The sequence below is a fragment of the Spea bombifrons genome, chromosome 7 (genome assembly GCF_027358695.1).
Source record: "Spea bombifrons isolate aSpeBom1 chromosome 7, aSpeBom1.2.pri, whole genome shotgun sequence".
NCBI classification, from domain to species: domain Eukaryota; kingdom Metazoa; phylum Chordata; class Amphibia; order Anura; family Pelobatidae; genus Spea; species Spea bombifrons.
In genome coordinates this window covers 40,868,535-40,892,678 of record NC_071093.1, presented here as the reverse complement: position 1 = coordinate 40,892,678, position 24,144 = coordinate 40,868,535, and the positions used below count along the sequence as shown (strand labels likewise).

Below are 24,144 nucleotides of genomic sequence, written 5' to 3'. Positions count from 1 at the left end.
TGCAGATGCTCGCGATTGCATAAACTCTCTTTAATCCAGCTGGAAAGGAAGAGAAATAATCTGTTTTTATTTAAAATGTCATCCTAAAGGAGGAAAAAAAAAGTATTTTTGGCGTGCAATGTATGGGATTTTAAAAATAAATACACTGTCTGAGAGCTGTTGGCTATTATTATAGTAAATCGTAGAGTCTTATAAGCATTTTGGAACTTCAGAGATAGAACTCCTCCATCTGGAGAAGAGACCTCCGAGTTCCTGAAAGCTTATGTGGCTACCATTTTTTTCTGGTCGGCCCAATGCAACTCCATCTTCTCTGGGACCAATACAGATATATTACGGTCACGTTAGAAAGGGGGTTAGAATGCGCCCCTTGGAGGAGTAAAAAGATACGGGTGAACATTTTTTAATTATTAAATAGAAATATAGAACTTTGGTGGCTCAGCCCCATTCCCGCCATGTAGTCTGCCATTTTCTCCTGCTGTAAAGACCTTAACCAGTCGTTGGTCTCGTCTTCGATTCAGGAGCCATGTGTCTAAATTCCCACTTCTGCTGGATGCTGTTCCACTTATCCACCACCCTCCCCGTAGAGCAAAATACAGATGGAGTTCTTGGATTATTGCTGCATATTCAGAACTCCAGGCTTCTCTGTGAAGTCCAGCCTTGGCTGTATTTACAATCGCCTGGGAACATTCTTTACAGGCAAGAAAAACCCTCCACCTCCTTTCTGCCGGCGATAACACATTTGTAACCCGGGGCCGTGGATTTATTCGGCAGCCGCTGCTTTGATCTGTAGGGATAAACCTATAACTAACGTTGGCCTCGGTTCATTTATCTCTAAGGCTTCTGCCATTGAAGCGGCTCTGGAATCCGTTTACTGTCTCGGTATCCCTCCCACCAGTGACAAGTGTCTGTAATCCAGATGCTGTAGTCTTTACATTTGTACTCTTTTATGTCATGCTTTTTTCCCCGAAACGTCTCAGAATAGACCATTTTTCACCAAGATCAATACAGCTTTAACTTTGTTTTCTACTTGTGTAATACAATTACATTTAGTGCGGTTTCCGCACAAGGCAGTAATCTGTCTTTAGGATTCTGCCGAAATGTTTTTTTTTTGTTGTTGTTGTTTTAATGGCCAGGGGATCGTTTATTAAAACGTTTCCAACCACCATTCGGATACAGTAACTCTAAAGTTTAATCTATTCATTTATTTTGACTTATTTTGGATCTCGTGGGGTAATGTAGGCATAAGTGGCCATCTGCTGTGCGTGGTCCCCTGTAAGATTTGATGGCACCCAGGACGGGGCAGGGATAGGCGAAGTGTCCGTACAAGGACACCAACGTCTTTGGCAAGGTTTGTGAAGGTCTGTAGAACATCGTTAAATTGTCTACCGCAGACCCCAGTAAATGTCCACCATGTGCAATGTTGGTGCCGATCCCTCTCTTAGGACATCTTTGAAGATGTCCTGCTTGGGTGCTCTTCATGTTCTGCTGTTTTTATAGTGAGGTCTGGCTTCCAGATAATATTTATGGCAGGATGTGGCCTATGCAAAATACTCCATTTTGTCTTCTTCATGGAAGGAGCCTTGTTAGCCTCCTTGGAAATGGAGCACCAAGTAGATCAGACTTCAAAACCTGCATTGAGGAGGACCAGGGCACAGGCACCGGAAGCCACAGGAGGACCTGAGCACAGATATTTTCGATAGCATGAGAGAGTTCACTGCTCGTAATGGAACTTTCTCTCGCACTTGCTCGATTTCTGGGATTTCTGTTAGTTTGTGGGCATCAGGGAGCTGCTGTTAAAATGCAAGAGACTCCGAGAACTTCCGGGAGAGTTGGGATGTCTAGTATATCATCCATCACTCATAAATTGGTTTTTAAAAGCCATGGCTTTTAATCAGTAGCATTTTGGATATACATCTGTCCATACATGTCATTCTCAAGTTCTATTATCAAAAAGAAATATGGCAAAGTTCTAAACTGTGATGTCCCTCCAATCAGGACGTGGAGGCCAGATGCGTCTTTAGACGTTCAGATTATGGGCAGTATAAATGTATAAGGATTAATTAAAATATCAATAACCGCACATGATATAGATTGCTCTGTTGGTTTATATATAGTTGTTGTCAGACTAACGTGGATTTAAATCACTAGGGAATTAACATCCATTCTTTGGCCGCCAGAAAACTAATATTGTGGGATATTTATTGCTTTCTCATTATTCCAATTAATTGAGTGTCCATAACATTTTATTGAACATTTCCGCACATCTGTATAAAAGTTAATTAGTTAAAGATTTTCACAAACCATTAGAAAGCAGGTACTCGAAACTCATAACAGGTATATTGAGAACATAATTTAGGATCTTTTTAACGTTTTCCATTGAGTTGATAAATATTAACGGCTTTGTAATAAACAGATTATTGGCCCCCTCTTTGTAAGTAGGGTCATACACCTACATTCCTCCACAATACACATCAACAATGTTCTGAATGAGCCACAGAAGGCTAGTTCTTTCGCAGTTGGCTAGTTTGATCTTGAAAGCTCCACTGGGACAACTACTTGCCCGGACACGATGGTGGACTATCCCAAAATCTGTAAAATACCCAAGACAGATCTCTATCCCTGATACTTCTAACCAAAAGGAGGACCGTCCGAGCACCCTGATCCTATTGGGGAAAAAATAACTGATTTCCTTTATCATATCTTCAGAGCTCTTTTCAGGTTTACTTTTAGTCCTTGGGTGTTATCTCATGGCAAAAAAACCTAGCTATTTTTACATAGGGTGTTATTTTTTTTTGACAAGTAAATATTTTTAGACTGTGTTAAATTACCCATCAAACAACACGGCAAGGAAGGATTTTTTGGAGAAAAAAATATTGATGATACTTCTCTTTGACCTATAACCCATCAAGTGCAACCAAGTTTGAGCTGGCCGGCGTGTGGGGCAAAAGTCTGTCTTATTATTCGTTGTTTTATATCGCGCCAACGTATTCCATAGCGCGGTACGCTTTGTATTGTAACAAAAAACTGCTATTAGCCTTACTTACCCAGTGATTGCTTTTACCAATGTGGTCTATAATATGATGATTTCTGATTTATTATACGATAAAATAATATATTGTAGCTTAGAGGTCCCTTTAAACTTTACTTTTGGAAAATCCCTATATTTTCGTCATAAGATTATATTTTCCAGAAGATAATGTCTTCTCAAGTGAAATAAGTCTCATATAGCTCAGAGACGGGTGAAGGAGAACATAACAGATGTCGATTCCTGAAAAAAACAACAAGCCAGGCATGACTGTCTTTTTAAATTATTCCTCCGCATTATTGGGATGCTTTCTGCATTTCACCACCCACGCCAAAGACCCAAAGCCCCCAAATGGCCAGATACTTCTGTAAATCAGTGTGAAACCCAAAGCCCCGTATAGTCAGATATTTCTGTAAACCTGTTGGTGGTGGAGCCACAAGCTATTATTTCCACGTTACCAGAGTGCCGATTGCCTTTCCAGTTTTTTCGCATCTTTATTTAGAGAATACAGCTGTAAATAGCGGCTGTTACAGCCTTGCTAAAACATTCAAGTGCTTGCATCATATTACTATGTATAGAAAGTTAAAGGGACCGTGCTGCACTTTAAGCACGGCATATGTCATAGTCACAAAGTCTTTCAATTCTTATTATTTGTCAAATTTCATAAAATTATAGCATGATATATACAGGACCCCAGTGCCCTATACCTAACGCAATCCCCCTTTGTCTCTGGATGAGTTGAGTTGTGTTTGACTCTTCTGCTCTGGCTCTTCATCCATTGCCCATAAATGGGGGCGAGCCCCACATTCCAAATATGGCCATGTCTCCTCCCGTGAGGAACACAAAGGGAGGAGCTATGGGAACCAACCCTTGGCAGTTGCCAGATATGCTCATATCCCATGGCTCCATTATTAGTGACTGCGCAGTTCCTCATGGGGTGAACCAATATGCACACCATATTTTCTGATGTTGTGGTGGCTCATAATCCTCTTTGCCCGCAGCTCAACCTACTGCTGCGAGGGCCACAGAAAGTAACGTTCACTACGAGTCGTTGACATTCTGATAAACAGTCCTGGCAGGCAAATTCTACAGACTCTACGTGAAATCTTTTATTTATTTCTGTCTTGGTAATTCTCCCATTCATTTAAAATAACCGGGGCTTAATGAAAAGAAAAAGTAAGCTAAAGTTGCACTCGAGTCCATGAGAATAGATTGCATACAGATAAGGAATGAACACAAAGAGGATTATTTTTAGCTGACCCCATCAGATTTTTTTTTTTGGTTACCAGGCAGGCATAGAAAAGCCAAGTTGGCTTCAAATAAAATGAGGTCATACAGACAGAGCTCTTGCAGCTTGCCATTGTGATGTATGCCGCACAGCCTTCGTCTGATACACGCGGCAGCTCATATTGTTCATGGAATCGGCGCAGACCTTTGCTGCGGAAAACTGATTCTGTGCTTTGGTTTCAATGTAACATCTGGACAGATTTACTGCAACAAGTCTTCAGTGTTATTAATGCTCGATTTTACAGATGAAGATGTAGGAATAGATTTCTGAGGGACCCAAGTCCTTCTTTCCTCCATTGATAACGCTTTTTTTTTTTTTCTGGGGGCTGATTAACCCACGTCTGCTATTTAATGGAAACCCCTAAGCCAAGGGGCATTTGCACTACATGCCCCATGATGATTCTATGCTGGATCCTTGCCATCACTTTTGGGGGTGATGTTTAGAGAAACTCGGCTATATATTTATCTTTGATCCCATTTCTTGAAAACCAATTTAAAAAGTTCACACCCCACCAGTTGTAGATCACTTAATATCACTATAAGCAAGTAACCACAAATACTGCCTCATACAAGATCCGCCATGAAGCCAAGATGGCTGCTTCCAGTAGCCTCTATTAAGACGACTTCTATCGGTACACCCAGAACAAACTTCTCCAACTTTATGTCGAGAAACTTATAATAGGGACATAATAATGATAAAATTCAACAGGGGCCCATTGGCTCCTTAGCTGGAATGGAGAATTAAAAAAAAGCCCCTGAGGGCCACATCTGGCAATTAGACCTTTCTATTTGTCACCAGTCAATTATCTTAAAGCCATCAAAACGGATTGTAAATATAATTATATTACGTCCCCTTTTACATTTATCTGCTCTTTTCCATGAGACCAAGTCTAGCGATTTAAAGAAATCAATATGAAAATCCACTGTCTTCGAGTCCGACGACTATAAATGCTGTGGTTGGTCTTGGCTCTGATTTAATTCCCCAAATCCCTCGGTTTCCTGCGTAACTCCAAGTGGGAAAATCATTCCTTCCTGATTCACAAGATCTGCTTTTCTTAAAGTCTGAGAACATTAGTTTAGGTTGTTGGACAGAGTCAGCGCAGAACCATCGAGTTGTTAGCCGTGAACCTCATTAGCTGGAATCCCGTAATACAATAAACACCATGACAATTACAGGTTACCACGGTAATTACCGAACAAAGCATTTTATTAAAAAACAATAAAAAGCATAAATTCCCAGTTGGCATAAATGTCTGGAAGCTGCTAAATTCTAAGTACCTAAAGCGAATCCCTTGTGTATTGCAGTTAAGTACAATCAATAAACATATACATTCAGTTTAGATTAAGTAACGTGGCGTTAAGGTGGCGTTCCAAGGTGAGCTGAGCTCTCTAACGTGTTACACAAACAAACCTTAGTAGATCTGTCATTTTATTCTTTCCTATGAATGTTAAATCATCATAAAAACAAAACCCAAACGTTTAAGAAGCTTGGGTTTCTATAGCAACAGCCTATCAGTACCTGCGTTTAGGTCACGTGAAAATTAAGCATTCCCTGAAAATTGTTTATAGTTTGTAAAAGTGCTAAATTCGGCGGATTAACGGGAACAGAGCCTTTTAAGCTGCAATTTATAACTAAAAACCAAGTTATTGTAAATTCGGCAACGTTTCCTGAAATGTTTTCCTGCTATTCGTGTTGAATCTGTGGCGGCTCATTGACACGATGGACATAACTGATGGTCATGTTTATGCTTCTCTGGGTGTAAATAAAGTTGATTTGAATTAGGTTTAATTTGTGAGGGTTTTATATTTAATTGGGGGTTTTTTCGGCATGAAAATCTGCCAAATATATATTTTTTTTAAATGTTACTTTTTACAGTATAATTGTGAGCCTTTTTATTTTTGTTTTAGCTGGCTTATCTGGAATATACATATTCTCGTTGTGCATATATATATATTTTTTTTAAAATAATTAATTTGAATACGGTTTTCATATCTGCTGAATTTTTGTAAATCCCCTCCATTGTTCCAATCATTGTCCTTTTAAAATCATAATCTGCCTGTGATTGTGTAAGGAAGAAGAAATCTTAATTTTGTACATTTTGTGCCCCCCCCCTCCAATGTCATAATTATAACACTCAGTTCCTCATTATGAAGCGTTTGAGCTGGAAGCGTGCACCGAAATAGCTGTATTATTCAATAAATACATTTTTTCGCTGTATCGGCAGTTTTTTCAATAGGGCCTAATTTACTGGAGCCAGCATTTGCCGCTGCATTGATTTATTTAGAGTGCTCTGACGTCTCTCATTGGAAATGAATTTGTGATTTTTGATTCATGTGTAGTCTTAGTAGGCTTTGCCGATAAACACCATCTTGGAAAAAATATGTTAATATAATACTGAGGCAGGGCCGTTTGGTCTGTTTATGTAACGGTGGTGACCATAGCTGAGAACACACACACTTCCTGTCCATTTCCCACTTTAAATGGTGGCATGTTCCGTGGTGTCAACGGGACCGCCCACCGACGTCAACGGGACTTCCTGCCCACATCCTGCAAAGGGGGGTAACCGGAGCCCCCCCTTGCGGGATGCGGACAGGAAGTCAACGTAAAGGTCCATTAGACTTGCCAGTGGATTCTTGAAAAATGCATTGGGTAGCAAAGTGTGCCACGTGCCGGCAACCCCTATCCCGTTCCAGCATGACTGTGGCCCCTGTGCACAAAGGGCCATAAAGACATGAATTGACGAGTTTGGTGTGAAGGCCCGCACAGAGCCCTGATCTTATCCCCATCTAACACATTTGGGATGAACTGGGACGAGGATTGCGAGCCCAGCCTTCTCATCCAACTTCAATGGACACAAATTCCACCAGACATTCATTTTTTAAGAGTTTTTTATATATATATAAATAAAGGAACCTAAATTTCATTTTATGATTTTTTTTAGAATTTTATTCTTTAGAATTCTAATTAGGAAAGGCATTTCATGGCACTTGGTATGACGCCAGCTCCCAGCAGTGCTTTATTGGGGCATTCACAGCACGGGATGTAGCCTTTTGAACTGTTTAGTGCACTGGAAGTCAGCGGGTGACAAATGATAGAATGGGCTTGAAATCTAACAGGAAAGGAGAAAAGAGGGGCCATTGATCGCACTGTGGAACCAGAGAGAATTACTTGGCTTTCTCCGTAATTTGAACTTGGACAAGACCATGGAAATCTGTTTAAAATAATCTGCCCAAATGATGTAAGGCGATTAACTTATGGCCTGCCGTTTGTATCCGAGTCTAACGAGAGCGTCCCGCACAAAGCTGAAGAGGCTATGACGGGCCAACTTTTGTCAACACTAGTAGCTCGTTCAGACATCTGCTGATGGGTCGAGTGTCCGGCCAAAAGAAATTCATTCTATTCCCTTAGTTTGGGTACTTAATGGCAGTAAAGAAAAATAAAACAATAGAAGATAAAAATACAATAGGTTGCGCAGTTATTAAGCTAGATATTCCCAGAGGTTCTCAAGCTTCTGAGATTTGGGAAGCCAATGTTTTAAGCATTTATGCCCCAGAGAATTTTGCTCACTGCTGGATCATTTTAGGTCTCTCAGGTTGTCCATTCTGAATGCAAATTAATGTCAGGTAGGCAAGTACTTCAAGAAGAACTCATTAATGATGTATCTGACTTGGTTGATGGCAAATAACATGGACCTCCTGGTGAACTTCCTCCTTTAAACACTACAGGATCTGAGCCATTCATCGAATATAGCAACGGGACACAGTTCAATTTTATTAAATCTCATTGTTTTCCTATAATTATGATTTCCGATGTATACAATGGGCAACTTGCGGTACTGTGATACCCACATACCCGGCAAACATTCTGAGCTCCTAGAAAACAAGGACACTGGGGGAGGGAAGAGGCACACAGGTTCTCAAAGAGGGACTGTCCTTTCTATACAAGGACACTTGGGGGCTATGACAAGTGGAATGTTTCCTGGCACTCTGATAACTCTGTGGGGGTGAATGAGACGGGATCGCTAAGCAGTGACTCAGTGTGTCTGGCACACACTTATCTTTTCGTGATATGGCGTATTCGCTTGTAGGAGTTCTCAGTGCTGCCTACGGGAAAAGCGTCATAGGTGTTATCGCATATGGTTTTAGTAAATAGCGGCTAATCATATCCACCCACTTTTATTGCAAATATATCTCACGCTTATTTAACACCTTCCTTACCGGAAAAATTTTGACCCGAGGTCTAGAAGTATATCAATGAACCGAACATGTCCTCTTACCTCCCAAATGTTCCTATTCAGGAGACACCGTCTCTTTTTGGGATGGCTGTGTGACAGACTCTAAAGTAAGAGTGTTTTATGTTTCTTAGATTATACTGTATAAGACCAGGTATAATCCTGTTCTATGGATATTCCTGGGGGCTCATCTTTTTGTGGAACTGTTTACACGTATTAGAGAATGTGATGATATTTCCTTTCTTGTATTTTTCCTTCTTACCACTAACAATGGTTGTTGATGAGCCCGTTGCTGACGTAGACACCTTATGCGTGACGTGATTTTGTCTCTCTTTCAGTCTCTCATGCTTCTGGGCTGTGTTGCGCTCTCCTGCCTCGCTCTGGACCTCTTGTTCCTGCTCTTCTATTCGTTTTGGTTCTGCTGCCGTCATCGGAAAACAGAAGAAAACACAAATGCGGATTGTTGCTGTACTGCCTGGTGTGTCATCGTTGCTACTTTAGTTTGCAGGTAAGAGTCTATGTTTTATTGGATCTCATTGCCTGGAAGGTGATCCCCTGCTTCCCGGAGAAAGTTGAAACTTGACCCAGAGATCAGAGAAAGCAGGCCTTCTGCTGGAGACTCCGGGTCAAACCCAGAGTCTTTCAAGGAATGTTAATAGGTTTGTTCACTCAACCGTGAGTTCAGGTGGAACATTGCAGCTTGAATATTTAACTATGCATTGTGAAGGACTACTCCTAGCTAAGGAGGGTTGAGTTGGCCTTGAATAATGCATACACAAGGTGAGAAGGCTCCTTCACAGTCTTCTCATTGATTTTAATGTGCGTTTATATAGGGTCCGCTCAGCCCCGCTAACAGGAGAATCCTTCTAAAAATTGAACTTCTTAACACCTGCGGAAGTCAGCAAGATCATTTTTTCTTCTCAACCTCCCAGAGAAACCCATCTTAGAGAATAAACCCAGCGGCCTCTCTGTTTTGGGCACTGCCTGTGTGTTTTTTTAGAAAATTATAACGCGCTGTGGGTCTTTCTCCCTTCTCTTCAGTTAAAAGTTCTTCTTCTGGGATTTGTTACTCTGGGGTAAATGGTTAAATCCCCAATAGTGTCTTTTTTTAATGCTGGGTGATACCCCTTAACAATAAATTCATCTCACTTGAAAGAGCCCTAGATTCAAAAGTCTGAATAATGAGCAAAAGCAATGGATTCTTCCCTTGGGTTAAAAAACTGTACTATGACCAATTTTTGTCTGGCAAAAGATTTCAGGTATGTGATAAACTTTGGAATTTGAAATTTAAGGTTTAAAGGTTAACTTTATTATTTTATTTTTTTTTTACTATTGCCTTGTGCAGGTCAGTAAATTAACGTATATTTTATGCAATTTGGATAGCTGGCAAAATGCTTATTTGCAAAAAGAGCATTTAACTTGAATAGTGCAAAAATTAAACACAGGAGTGCTACCTGTTGAAAATGCAGGTTTTTATCTCCATGGGCTTTATACCTTTGTACCTTGGTAGGAGGTCATTGTTAAATATTTGTTCCGGTGGTGAAAATAGGAAAAATAAATAAATAAAAATTAAAAAAAAAAAAAATCCCACAGCTGACACCAACACCAAACAAAATCAAACTGGATTTTTCGTAACTCTCCCTGCTAGATCCCTTAACACCCTGGTGCCTAAGTGGTTAACTTAAAGACAGAATGCTATTTATTTCAGATCTTTACTCTAGGGAAATCATGTGAATGCTTGCAAACCCTCGCAAAGCGGACATATTGGACTAATCATTTATGAAGCCCGGCAGTGATTGCGGGTTCCCTGTACCATATGATTACCATTGTAGTAGGGAGGGTATTTTAAGAACGTAAGCGTACAGAATATACATTTTCCTTCTGGGTTATATATGGTACTGTCCTATTTCATGATCTTTTTTTGAGCCGTTCCAATTTATCTTAAGATAAATTGCCATTCAGTGGATTCTCCCCCCCCCCATAGTGATGGATCTTGAGGCAACACAACAATTTGACAAATTCCAGTATGTTTCTTGTGGTTGTGCTGTTATTGAGAGACTTGAAATCAATGTTGATCTATGGAGGGGAGGTGGGATATTCTGGTTATTAGCATTTAATGGTCATGACCATTTGACCAACGGGAATGAGTTAGGGACTAAGGTAGCGGTGAGCACCGTGACGGGGTACATAACCCCTAAGCTATCGTATTTATGGAGTAGGTTTCTCTCGATGAATTAGAAAGGGAACTCTTTGTAAACCGCTTTAGGGTGTTGGGTAAGGCAGGACTTCATTAGCATCGCCGCAAAGAGCCAGCTCGGTGTGGTGTTTGAATGGTGACCCTCCAGATCTGGGGATAAAAAAAGTTTATCCGAACAATGTACGACAAAACCCAGTTCTTGTCCGTACTACAAAAAACGCTGAAATACATTAAAATGTCTTGTTTTTTTAGTTGTACAGTGTATAGGTGAAAAGATATCCCCTACCTATAGTGGGATTTACCATCCATACCATCGGACGGCCTGTGATTTACTGCATAGAGATCAGAGGCTCGCGTCGATGTATGGCTTCCCATTGAGAATCTTGAATATATCGGAACCCGCTAGAGGCTGTTCCCTCATCTAGAAATAGAATTTTTCCTCAGTTACAGAAGGATAAACTCGTAATTAGACAACCAAATTAACACCTCTCGTGAGATTCCTCTAAGAATGAAACGCCTTCCGTTGAGAACTCCTCTAATGTAATATGAAGTCAGCGCCGTTAGTCTATTAATATAAAATATTCTGTGTTAAGTCAACACTTTTCTCTGCCGCAAAGTTTTTTCCCCCAGTGGGGTTGCTTAGGGGTTAATAAACTGTATCAATGTAATTAGTTCTAAGATTTTGTGTGCCTGAGGCATAAATTATGTAGCTGATCTAAAAATGTAGAAAAAAATATATTTTATTTATATTTATTATTTTATTTATAATTCATTTATTAATAAATAAAAACTTGTATCATAAAGAGCCATTTTTTAAAAAAATATGTATATTTAATATAATATAACATAGGAGTCATCCGAGCCTCCCTGTCCTCCGCAGGATATTTCTGTATGAAACACTCTGCAGAGCTATTAACCCCTTTCACACGCCTATTTCCACTCAATTACTACAAATATTCCATCGGTATCATGCAGGAGTACATTACTTAGAGCCTCCATCAGGAGTCTGTTTGATAATCTAATTGGGCAAGCATCCCAGAATGAGCAGCGTTTTACTCGTATTCACCCAGGAACTATACCAATGACGTAATGTAACAGCGAAAGAATGAACGAAGAACGAGATCAAAGACACGAGCCCTGCTCAGTATTATCTGATGGAGCCTTTAATAATTCTCTCGTTCTCCATTCTTGTTAATTTCCTTTCTGCAGAAGGCATCATTTCCGAATGTGAGGTTTTGAAGGCACGCTACGTTGATGTGCTAGCCGCCCGTTGGCCGTGAACATAAAGCTCCCAGTAATAATAGTATATAAAGTGCCCGTGAGCCATCGCCATTGCGAAAACGTGCCGCGGTGGGGCTTGCGCTCATGCGGTTCTGCAATTACACATGTGCAATCCATTCAAGATGTAGGTCATCTGCTGTATCGGCCTCTCACGCTAATTTATGGCATGTTTTACATCTTGAGAGGCCTGGAATATCGGCCTCGCTGCTGTGTGTAATAGAGGGTCTGTTTTATGATCAGGAGATGAATGCCTGCTGGAAAGGAAGGGTGTCCTCTACTTGGCTTCACACAAAACCTGAAACTGTGAAGGCATAATGCATCATTTTGCGTGATTGTTTGCTAACTTCAGACACGCAAAGGGTTAAAGGCTTTTTCCAAGAACAATCCCATGGGAATTTGGGGATTATACAGCATATATTATATATAACATTAACCGGGCACTCGCTAACCTTGTGTGTTGACCAGCAATCACCCAACACTTCCCAAACTAGTTGCTTGGAGTGTTCAGGTAACCTCTGACATGGAAGCCGGAGGGACCAAAAAAACGACTGATTTTGTTGAATTAAATTTGAATTAGATTTTTTTTTTAAAAAAATTCAATTTATTTTTGAATTTTATGTGTCTGTTGATGCTCCCCGCTTTTTTTTTTATTTTTATTTTAAATATTGGAGGGCATTCTCACCCCCCCCCCTGATTGGACACACTGGTGGGGTATAGTTTTAATATTGTTATTTTTTTTTATTTTTTTTTGTTTTTTTTTTTAATAAATCCCTTCTTTGGAGACTGGAAACTATTATATATTTTAATTCTTACCTTCATACTGTTTTTGCCCCCTCCCCCTTCTCCCACCCCTATCGCTAGGGCAGATGTATCAAAATTGTAGCCAATAACTACTGTTTATGATATACAAGAATATCTTGATACAGCTTTATTTTGATGCGATTAATGATTTTTGAGAAAGGATTATGAGGTCTGGTGTTTTCTTAGAATCATGTAAAAAAATAAATAAATAGCGATAAAAATTCTAATCCTTCTCTTGTTATTTTTATCCTCTTGCAGTGCTGGCATTGCTGTTGGTTTCTATGGCAACGGGGAGACTAGCGATGGCATCCACAGAGTGACATATTCGCTCAGACATGTTAACCGCACCGTGGCTGGAATCCAAGATCGGGTCGGTAGCAAAAAAAAAAAAAAGAGATGATTTTTTTATTATTATTAATAACGGCTTCACAATCCTGAGCGTTCTGTATTCTAATAGAGTAACACCGTACACAGAAACATCAAATTTACCCGCAGGTCAGACCTATTCGGCCCGTCTAGGCCCATCCTGATGTAAAGACTCAAACCTTAAACTCAGTCCTTGGTCTCGTTTAAGATTCAGGAGCCCATTAGCCTCCGATGCTTCTTCTGGGAGGCTGTTCCATTTATCTACTATCCTCTTCGTAACCTTCTGCCATAACAAACAGAAATTATGTCTACATTCGAAATTAGAAAATACATATAATGTATCCCTGTGTATCCCAGATGTGTAATAAAAATGTGCATCCCCCCCCCAAACTAGAAAGCTGCAAGCCGCCCATGGCCAGTAACCAACTTATTGGTTTCTCGTCAAACCCTAAAGTGGATCGATTTGTCACTTTCCCGGTATTTTAAATTTCGCAGCGCATTAAATAAACTCATATAATCGTATTAACATAATTATTATAAAATAAGCACTAGATATGTATTAGAAACCCGCAGGACAGGAGGTAGATGAGATCATTCTAGTCTGGCCACATTTTGCCACCATTTGCGTCCATCAAAAGAAAGTCCTCTACTCAACGTCACCGAAAAAAAGCTCAAGCTATATAAATATATAATGTTGGTAAAATAATTTAGTTAAGATGAAAGCTGTGAAGATGATCGTTCCTCTTTAAATCCGTTCCCATTTTAATCTGTTAACCCATTGCGCCAATGCTTTCCAGGTCTTGGATACAACAGTAGCTCTGAACCAAACGGTGGATCCGAGTCTACTAGAACTGGAATCCATGTTTACAAAACAGACCGATTACCTTCATATTGTTCAGAAACTCCAGGGTCTCTTGTACACTCTGGTTCAACAAACCTCAGAGATCCCCTTCTGGAAAAATTCGGATCTCTCGTTGGATGATCTGGCAGCCCGCATAGATCTGTATGATTGGTACCGGTAAGCTGATCTACTTTCCGCTCTGTAAATATTCACTTAGACTACCGTGCGATAGGAGCCAATGTTTTCGTGTGTGTGCTGGAGCAGGAAAATTGTACATTTTATGAATTGTAAACCACGGTTCTGAATCCAAAGTTGGGAAGGCCTGCCAAATGTTGTGTCTGTTCCTTGCGATGGCGCCAATTGCTGTACGGCCCACACGGAGAGATTATTCAGCGTTGTGAGGACACTCTTTACTCCGTAGCTCTTTAACTCTGATAATAGCTCATCGCCAAATATCTGCGTAGTCTTATATATTTCTTGCGTTTGATGAAACTCGCCTGGTTATTTGGTTGTTTTCAACGATACAAGCTTCCTAAATCATACTGCCGTTCACCAAAAGTGGCCATATTTTAAAGCCAAGAGAAATAGCAAAAAAAGGATTTAGCCAAGATGACCCCCCACCCTAAATAAAAGAACAGCTCTTAATTGATTATTTTTTTGTGTCCTCTCATCTTTAACTTTATATGAAAAACCTTCGGACAATTTTAGCAAGGCTTAAATTGTGGGATAGATTAATAATAATAATATATGAGCATCTCCCTTTTTTTACCGGATCGGTGAATCCCACTTCTCACACCAATTTTTTATCAGGCTGGTTACCCACGCCAACCCTTCCTGCTCCCCTACTTTCTACTGTATCTTTCTCGTTTTCTTCTAAAAGCCATGTGAAAATGAAATGTTATTCAATTTAATAAACGTGACTTCATTTTGGATTCTCGTTTCCCTTTAAAACAAAACCAGAAAACCTTTTTTTCCCCCAGTTTACGAAGAATGTTGCTGTGAAAGTGGAAAACGTTGGCCAGAGCGACCTATCATTCTATTTCTTTTATGATACGTCTTGTGTCTGGCGTGGACCCAGGGAAACGCTGCTACAAGCTAATACAATTTTTAAAAAGCCTTAAGCCCCATGGAAAGCTAAATATTTTTTATAGGTTTCTGTCGAGTTCTAGAAGTAAATCCCAAATTCCCATGAGTGAACTGCAGCAACCGTAGCAGCTTTCTCTCCTGCTGGGCTTTTGTACTTGTTTTTCATACATAGGCTTTTTATTGGAAAAACTGAAAGCGGGACAGTCCTAAAGAAAATCAAATAAAATATAACTTTTATTTAACACTAATAAAAAAAAAAAAAAACCCAACAGAAAAAGACCCTTAAAGGATTGGGAGATAATTACTTGCAAGTAAAGTAATAAACAAAACTAGTTGACTCAGTAGGTCAGATACCTACATATCAGAATTTCCATTCACACCCCTTACGTTGTAGAAACAGATTAGAACATTTTTATATCAGGTTTTTTTTTTGTTCAGATAGAGTTCCTTAAAGCGTTTTATCTCTCCATCCCATCTGTTTCCTCACTCGAGTCCAGAGAGGTCTTTAAATGCATGAAATAATTTAATAATATAAAAAAAAAACTAATTGGCCTGCAGTATATTTTAATTTAACCAAAACCCCTTGGCTTATAAGGCTATTTGGTAACAAGATTCCTCTTTTCGTTCTGTAGGTGGTTGGGGTACTTGGGACTGCTGCTTTTCCATGTCCTCATATGCCTGTTGGTGCTGTTTGGCCTGATCCGTAATTCCAAAGCCATCCTTGTGGGGTAAGTCGTCTACAATTCCTCATTCTTACATCCTATTAATTTAGAAATTCTTGACATTTTGCCAACAAGACAGGAAAAAAGATCTGGATTGTTAACCCATGGAAGAACATTGCCAGAAGGTCTCGGAACGGCCCACTTGCTGGTCTTTTGGCAGTAAAACGAGATTTGCAGATTTTTTTTTTTTTTTTTTTTTTGCAAATCGCCCGTTGCCATGGTTATACAAGCTAGCTGGGTTGCCGTTTTAGTGCCAGAAATGTTTCTTTCTAATTCCTTGGAGTCATAGGTTTCTAACGTTTTCACGGGAAGGGATTTTATTAGCTATGGGAGTCTCAGTGGCTTTAACATACATTTACAACAAAAGAATAAGCACGCTCTTAACGTCATCTTGACCACCACATTTAAAGGAGCAGTCCCTAGATTTCCAACTTCTACAATGATCAAAAGGTTCAAAGTCTGATGCAAGCCACAGTGTTCCAGCGGAGATGGGACATGTTAGAGCAGAGATAATAGGGGTACATCTTCAAAGATAAGAACTTCTGTCTAGTAACATTTTACATCAGATACAATCGTTCTTATTTTTTGAGGGTATAGTTTTCAAGTTTCATTCGAACAAACTTCTTTTAAGAGGTTTAGCAATACCAGATCGCAAAGATGCACGCAAGTGACACATGACTTACATTTACAGCATTGAACACATAAAATAAAATGTGCAGACGATACAAAATGTATAAATTCGGAAAACAGGACATTGCGTAATATCCAACAAACCCTGAAAAATCAGCCGTATGTAGTGATACTTTATTTTTTATTTTTTTTTTATATATTTTGCTTTTTTGATCACATAGACTTTGTGTATCCAGTTTAGCAAGGTTTCCAAATTACTGACAAAATGGTGATTATATAAAGGTGCCTTATGGGAAACGCATCAGGAGGTTATTGGATAGTCCCGTGTTGGTCCAAGAGAAGATGTGTCTTAGTCGAATGTGATATTTTTTATTGGACCAACATAGAAAAATGTGTAAATTTACAGAAGGTTTGGGGACATCAGAGGTCTCTTCTTAAAATTAAAACATTCTTCACGCAACAAACTACATTGAGCTGTGAATCACAAGAGGGAACTAGTGGGGTGAGAAACAAATTAGAAAATCATATAGGTATTAGGAAAAAATGGGCCAGCTGAGACCCCCTACTGGCTTTCATGCCACCCCCAGCTCTGCAGCTGCACCGAAGAAATGTTTTTACAGCCCAGGAGTCAGACGGATTCACTTCTCCACCTGTTTCTCTCTTAATCTGTTGTCTTGGTTGAGCAGGATTTCCCGGCAGTCCCGCGGGTCCTCAGCTTTTGGGCTTTCTCTTGGCTTTCAGCTCTTGAAACTCTGTAATTCTCATTACTAATTCAGAGGCAGCGTTGCTGTGCTTTGAAGCTCCCTCACTCTTTTGTTTAATCTTTTGCTGCCTCCGTAGCAGCCTCTTCCAGTTCACACGAGGAGAACGGTGAATCACAATGTAGACTTTCTAACAAGAAAAGAGGTTGTCCTCCTGTAAACCGATGTATTTAATCAGGACCTACTTTTGCTTAAGATTCTAATAGTATGACAGCTCATTAAAAACATGCATTCCGTTGCTCTGATTGCCACACCAACAAATCTAATTAAGAATGACATATTTACGGACCTACCAGTCGTTTCATCGTTACAATTGGTGCTTAACGAAGTAGGTGTTGTGGTTCTTCTCCAAGTATTGGAAGATATGATATCACATTGGCCATTGGTCTACTCACTTGTGCGTTTATCGGTTCTGTTGGTACAAACTGTCAAAATTACCCTGGATCAAACGATTAGGTCCCAAAGAGTCAACGACTTGCGAGTGATTACTGGTATATTAATTTGCATTTAATATCATGGAAAAACATCAGATGCATGAATAATATCGAACACATGCCAGGCTAGAATTGTTACTTTGAAACATTCCAGGTCTTCAATGTAGACCGTTCTTTTCACATGCGTCATTCAGTGAAGAAGACATGGTTTCTATTTTTGATAACGTTTTAAATGTTTTCCTTTCTACTTTCCGTCATATGGAAATAAATTAGAAACAGATCGGAACTTCATTGTTTTAGAACTTTCCAATCTTTTACTCGTTTTATTCCGGCCTTCTCTGAGGCTCAAGGGTCTGCGTCAAAGTAATTAGATGGAAGAAAGGTTAACGGCAGATAGTAGGACGTGTTCACCCCAATATATATCCCGTGACTTTATTCCAAAAGGCGTCCTCTGTTGATGGAAAAAAGTGATGAAAATTTAATTCTGTTCGCTTTATATAAAAAATCTTTATAGCTACATGTAAAAAATGCGAGGAACTCAGCTGACGTCGCTGTCCACCAGCTTCCATAAAGAAATGTCATTTTTGGCTGAGCAGGGCTCCTGTTGACTGTACTGGAGTGTCAGGTTTTTCACCTCATCTCTGTAGCACCTCAAGAGAAAACATGGACTCCACAATTCCTTATGAATTAACCCTATCGGGTCCAAACCACAGAGGGATCCAGTACAAATGTTACTAGGGGGCTCCACCTGCTAGAGTTACTTAAACGACTTCAGTAGACTATCACCTTGAGAATTCCCAGCATCATCTTAGCCGGTTATAGATGCTGACGGATGAGCTGGATATCTGTGAGGTTCCTTGTTTCTTTAAGACTTCAGCTGAGTGGAGAACCCAAGTGTTGCATCCAAGGGCCAACAAATTGGCAACCTGAATGACCATAGCAAGATTACCAGCTCCTCCGGTGCAGTTTTTATTGGCACATCCTCCTAAACAGATGATCCTATTATTCATATGATGAAAAAATAAAAAACATTAACGGGGGGGGCTTCATCGCTTACTTGAACATGGTCCTCAGGGAATCATCCCCAAGGAGAGCTGAAGCAGAGTAAATAAGCAAGCTGATAATTTTTATAAACTCAGTGTCTCTTCCCGACTTCCGTTAACCCAACTCTTCTTATGTTGCAGGGTCTGTTTACTCGGAGTACTTGCCCTGATCATAAGCTGGGCATCCATGGGTCTGGAGCTGGCCGTTTCCGTGGCAAGTATCAATATTTTTGCTTTAATTTACTGTAAGGACCTGACTTCATTCTTAATTTATGAACTTTCTGCTAAAAGTCAGACGATAAATAATTTAAGAAGATAGATTACGAAGCACCACTTAGTATCTAAAGGACCTTGTGGGTGTTTATTTTTCCTGTGGGTCCTTATCTTGTCTAGTCAACAATAATAATATTGGTGAATTCTAGTTTTTATTAGAAAACAGGGAAAATAATCCCAGTCTTTGTAAGGGCCATACTGTCTTAGGTAGAAGCTGCAGCTCCCCACCTGTTGCATGCTCTGATGGTTCTTGCCGCCGATTGGCTGGGGGACAGGCAAAGAAGCAAATGCGGGGGGGACTGAGGGGCAAATGCACATGGGGAGATTCTTGCAAGGGAGACACCATGTACATTTAAGGGGACCTCCCAGCTATTGTATTCATTAAAATGCATATGATGGCCGGAGTGTCCGTTGTACATACGTCTCATACAATAATAAATCCTAGCACAAATACTGGAGCCGTTTTGCGTGTTGCGGTTTTGAGTGACAGATACTTTTCGCATGCCGGACTTGTTCTATATTAAGACTAGAAGATTGTCTCATACATGACATTTACTGAAGGGTTTTTTTTTTTTTTACAATTGATTTCTTTCTTTCCTCCTTAAGGGGTCCAGTGACTTTTGTGTAAATCCCGATTCCTTTGTCTCCAAAGTGATAGAAGAGAATTCTGTGCTCAGTGCAGGTATTTAAAAAAAAAATGACTATAAATCTATTACGTTAACGTTCCTTCACTAAACTCTTTAAATAAATATTAAATATACAGGGGAAGGGGGTCCTGCTCTTCTGAGTTTACAATCTAGCACAGACTGGATTAAGAAGAATAAAGTGAAATACCAGGTTCATATGTAGTGTGTGTGTGTATATGTGTATATGTATATATATATATAATATATATTGGGACATGTGGCCAACACTTCTTACTCCTAATTACCTTGGTGTTCTTAGTCGAAGTTGTTGCCTTTTATTGGGTCACTAAGCATTCGGGAACTGAGAGGTCTCTTCTTCAGATGAGATGACCCAGGAGTCTATTTCAGGCACTTAAGATGGACACGTCGAGACCTCTAAGTTCCTGGAAATGTATGTGACTATATCTTATTCTACGCAGGCTGAAAAAAAAGATACCACCTTCGGCTAAACAGACCAGCACAGCGATATCCGTCTCCTTTATTACCGATAATCCAATTCTGCCTCTGTCATTAAAAGCCAGATGCCCTTAAACGACTATTTGCCGTTTACAGCGGAGCGAGTGATATCTCCGTGCTTTTTTTTTTCCTGACACTTGGGTCTTTCTTCTCATTTGAAGATTTTTTTTTGTAGCTGACATCATCTTCATAATCATTCTGTAAATCAAGGGTTAAAAGTTGATCGAAGGATTAGTCTCTGCTCACTACATTCCATACATCAAAGTATTACCCGTTTATGAGTTGATAAATGGCCGGTTTAAGGATTAAGGATTCTGTGCCATCAAAAAGAAGAAAGACTAAGATTGAGCTTCCCGCATCCGCAACATACACTTTATTCTCCCCATAGAATAACTCCACTCGTAGTCCGCAGCTGCTGCTTGACCCTAAAGTAACACAGATTCAATCGAATGCTTAATTTCTGCTCGGTTAAAGGTGACACATCCATTAAAGCTGGAGCAAGGAGACCTACAATAGGAAAAAGACCCCAATATTATTTACGTCCGTCTTTGTAATACGGTTTTAATACCGGGTCATGTTAGTTAATTTTGTGTCGCACTCAAAAGAGTTAAAAAATAAAAAAAAGAAATCAATATGGTGTGATCAAGTCCGGAAAGTGCTTTCTTATATTAAATTAGTATAATCCAGCTACTTTTACATAATGGCCTATAAGTAGTCCCATCTGCCAACACATGGCCGCTAATGGACACATCTTCCAAAGTGCTAGCGCCGTGTCAATGACACGTTACAATTCATGTTTTACTATTCCCTGTTTAAATGAACGTAAATGATAATTATGTGCTAAAACCACTTTAAAGGGGCAGTCCCATGTCCCTGACTCCTCTACTATGGAAAAACGCGAGTAAAACGAAAAAGAAAGCACCCACCCGATACAGAATTTTCAGCCATGATGCAAAACTGTCCTCCATGATCATTAAGTGAGGTTTGGGAATGAGGAGGATTCTACAGAATCCCCCCATGCGTTTGCAAAACGAGCATTTAAGGGGAGCTCACAGGGATCATATGGGAATTTAAAGGGTCCACACAGCTATCGTATGCATTAAAGTGCATGCGATGGCTTTACATGCTTCTTTTTCACTCGGTAGTCTTGTAAAATAAAAGGGCTCCAGCAATAATTTCAGTTCCCTTTTTCTAAAAGTGTCTTGACCACGAAGATAGGCTTCTGCATTTAAGTGCTTTCTCTTATAAATGATTAGAGGAACAAAGCCTGCATCAGTATTGGGTTAAATGCAAGTTCATACTTCACCAAAGTCTTCGGCCTATCATAAAATTCTCATGGGAGACGGAGCCTTTCTCTCAAGTCCAGTAATTTGTACTTTGGGAGAAAATGGGTAGAATAGATATGAAGAAGAAAAATATTGTATTTTTGTCTCTTTTTTGTGAGTTGATGAGTTCATAAAGAGAACATTGGGTCTGATCTGATGTCAGACCCATTAACCCCATCTAGTCTGCCTGTTACTTTCGTGACGTGAAGACGCAAACTTGAATAAGTCCTTGGTTTCATCATAGAGACCCCTATACATTATAAAGACCCATCCCAGACCCCTCCTGCTGCGGGCCCTGTCCCAGTCCGCTCCCTTTTGCTGGCCCTGTATAATGTATGGTTCCTATCAGTGAGGGTTCTAACTTCCATTAGCTAATATAAGTAAATATGAAGGATTGCATCCTCTGCACCAGCTGCCAGCATGGTAATGGACTGTGTGAGGTGCGCGGTCCACTATATTGCCCATCCCTGGTTAGCTAGGAAGTAGTATTATATTGTTATTGCTAATTGCTGTTTTAATGGCTTTGGTTGGGCAACAGACAAGTTATACCGGGACAATTCTAAGGGGATGATGATCAGGTGGTCTACCCAGCGCCAAAGTAAGATGCATGAAATATTTAGTGTTGACTTCATTTTGACATAGAAAAGTAAGCATAAAAACAAGGCGATAAAATGAGGTGTAGTAAAAATGGAACTGCTGACATAACGGATGCTCATCAAGTTGAAAAAGTTACTAGCCTATGGCCACAAACTCACCCTGGCACGTGGATACTTTAACTTATTCTAGCCTCAAACCCTTAATAATCCAAAATTGTTTAATCTTTTTTTTGTTATTGTCTACCTGCTACTTTGTTTCATTCCATGAGTGCTCCAGCTTCTTCTTAATTATAGTCAAACATCGCCAATCCCTAAATGTAAATGATTTTGGATTGAAGCTTTTAATTTTTTAAACAGTTTGAAATTTCTGTGCCGTGAAAGTTCTCCATAGTTTTACTTTATTTTAGAACTTGATTCAAGGTAGAGACATTTCTTGCTATATTTCCCGATGCAAACCATCTTCCACCGATCTGTACTTTTATTGATGCCCGTTGGCACTGAGAAACGGAAACGTGTTTTTCATTGTTTTTGCAGACATTCTAAACTACTATCTGGTCTGTAACACTGGATCCATTAACCCTTTCCAGCAGGTATGTAATAAAATACCAATATTTCAAATGTTAGAGTCAGATAGCAATTCCACGCTCCGGGACTATAGAGATTGGGTCGCGTCTGTTAACATTGCTAATGATCAGGAATATTTAGCGGCATTCCAAATGATTCTCCTTAGGGGTGCGTATGGAAAGGAAGCTTGATATGGGAGGTGCGTGACCTTAGAAGCGTTTTGCTTTTGAGTAGGGAAGGGTTGAGGAAAGACCAGTCATTCTTCACTGAGGACCATAAACTGGGACAGTCTTGCTTCTGGGCTGTGTAGAGTCCTGAATTAACTGGCCATGTATGTATGGGCATCGCCCAGTACAGGGCTTTAAATGGGTAGGTGGCCACAGCACATGGCCATGGCTGCGTTGGCAGACATAGAATCCAAACTCCCTCCACTTGAGGCTACATTATCTCAAGGGTTTGTCATAACACCGCTCTGAACGCTCTGTGCTAAATCACTTGTCAGGGTAGGAGAATGTTCCATTGCTTTCCCAATCTAAGTGAATGTATGCGTGTCTCCCAAAGATGTTGTCTACCGGTCACAAAGCATTGGTGGAAATGCAAGACGATGTTCTGGATCTCTTGAGGTCAGCTGTGAAAGAGTACCCCAACTCGAAGGTAAGGCCACCTGTTAACCACCTAATCCCTAGTATGGGTTCCTGATTTTTCTTGTGTCCCTGCCGAGGACAGTATTTTGATGTTGGCAAATTTGCTGGAACCCGTTAAATATTTGACAAAACAAAAATGCCTGCGATGTGCGTGGTTGCAGGGATGTATACGACCATATGTCCTGCGCGTTTGCTAGCGGTGTAGTTGCCGTTGCAGAAAAGAACCATGATGTTTAAGAAACCAAATGTTGATTCGAGCTAAAACTCTTGCCATCTCACTGAACTCTTATCCTTTTTATCTTAAGGATTATCTCGTTCGCATTCAAGGCGTTCTTAACTCCACAGAGATCAACTTACAGCATTTAACGGCGCTGGTGGACTGCCGGGGTTTGCACTTAGTAAGTTTTGGGGTTTATCGGCCATGCTTTTGAATGATGAACAGTAAGGGTTGGGCTTTCATAGTAGTCGCCTCTGTGATGTTAATACTAAGGGTGGATGTTTCTTTTTTTGCCCCAAGGATTATGTGCAGACTCTCACAGGCTTTTGCTACGATGGAGTCGAGGGGCTCATTTACCTGGTCCTCTTCTCCTTTGTGACCGCGCTGATGTTCAGCTCCATTGTATGCAGTGTTCCTCACACCTGGCAGCAAAGGAGGTATGTGGCATCTATGATACATTGCATTTGATTCTAGGCTTATTCACTACCAGATCCTACTTGTCAACATGATCTGTAAATTTCACAAACCTGTGCATAAAGCTGCCGTGTGTTGATAAGACACCTAGGTTCTAAAATAGATTGGAGGCGTAACTGAAAATCCTGTTTATTTTACCCTCTTTTATTTTTTTATTTTTTTTGTACCCTAACCTTGATTTGATTTTTACTTCCTATAGTCTT

General features: G+C 40.1%; 1 protein-coding gene across 3 annotated transcripts in view; it reads left to right on the top strand.

The window, feature by feature from the left end:
• Positions 1-24,144, top strand: part of TTYH3 (tweety family member 3) — a 45,610-nt gene that overhangs the window by 8,148 nt on the left and 13,318 nt on the right. For all 3 annotated transcript variants that reach the window (XM_053472174.1, XM_053472173.1, XM_053472172.1), the window contains exons 2-11: positions 8,883-9,052; positions 13,082-13,193; positions 13,987-14,207; positions 15,749-15,844; positions 18,848-18,920; positions 19,586-19,661; positions 22,577-22,632; positions 23,168-23,260; positions 23,556-23,648; positions 23,768-23,904. In XM_053472174.1, coding sequence (XP_053328149.1) covers positions 8,883-9,052; positions 13,082-13,193; positions 13,987-14,207; positions 15,749-15,844; positions 18,848-18,920; positions 19,586-19,661; positions 22,577-22,632; positions 23,168-23,260; positions 23,556-23,648; positions 23,768-23,904 — 1,127 coding nt within the window. The remainder of the gene's footprint in view (positions 1-8,882; positions 9,053-13,081; positions 13,194-13,986; positions 14,208-15,748; positions 15,845-18,847; positions 18,921-19,585; positions 19,662-22,576; positions 22,633-23,167; positions 23,261-23,555; positions 23,649-23,767; positions 23,905-24,144) is intronic.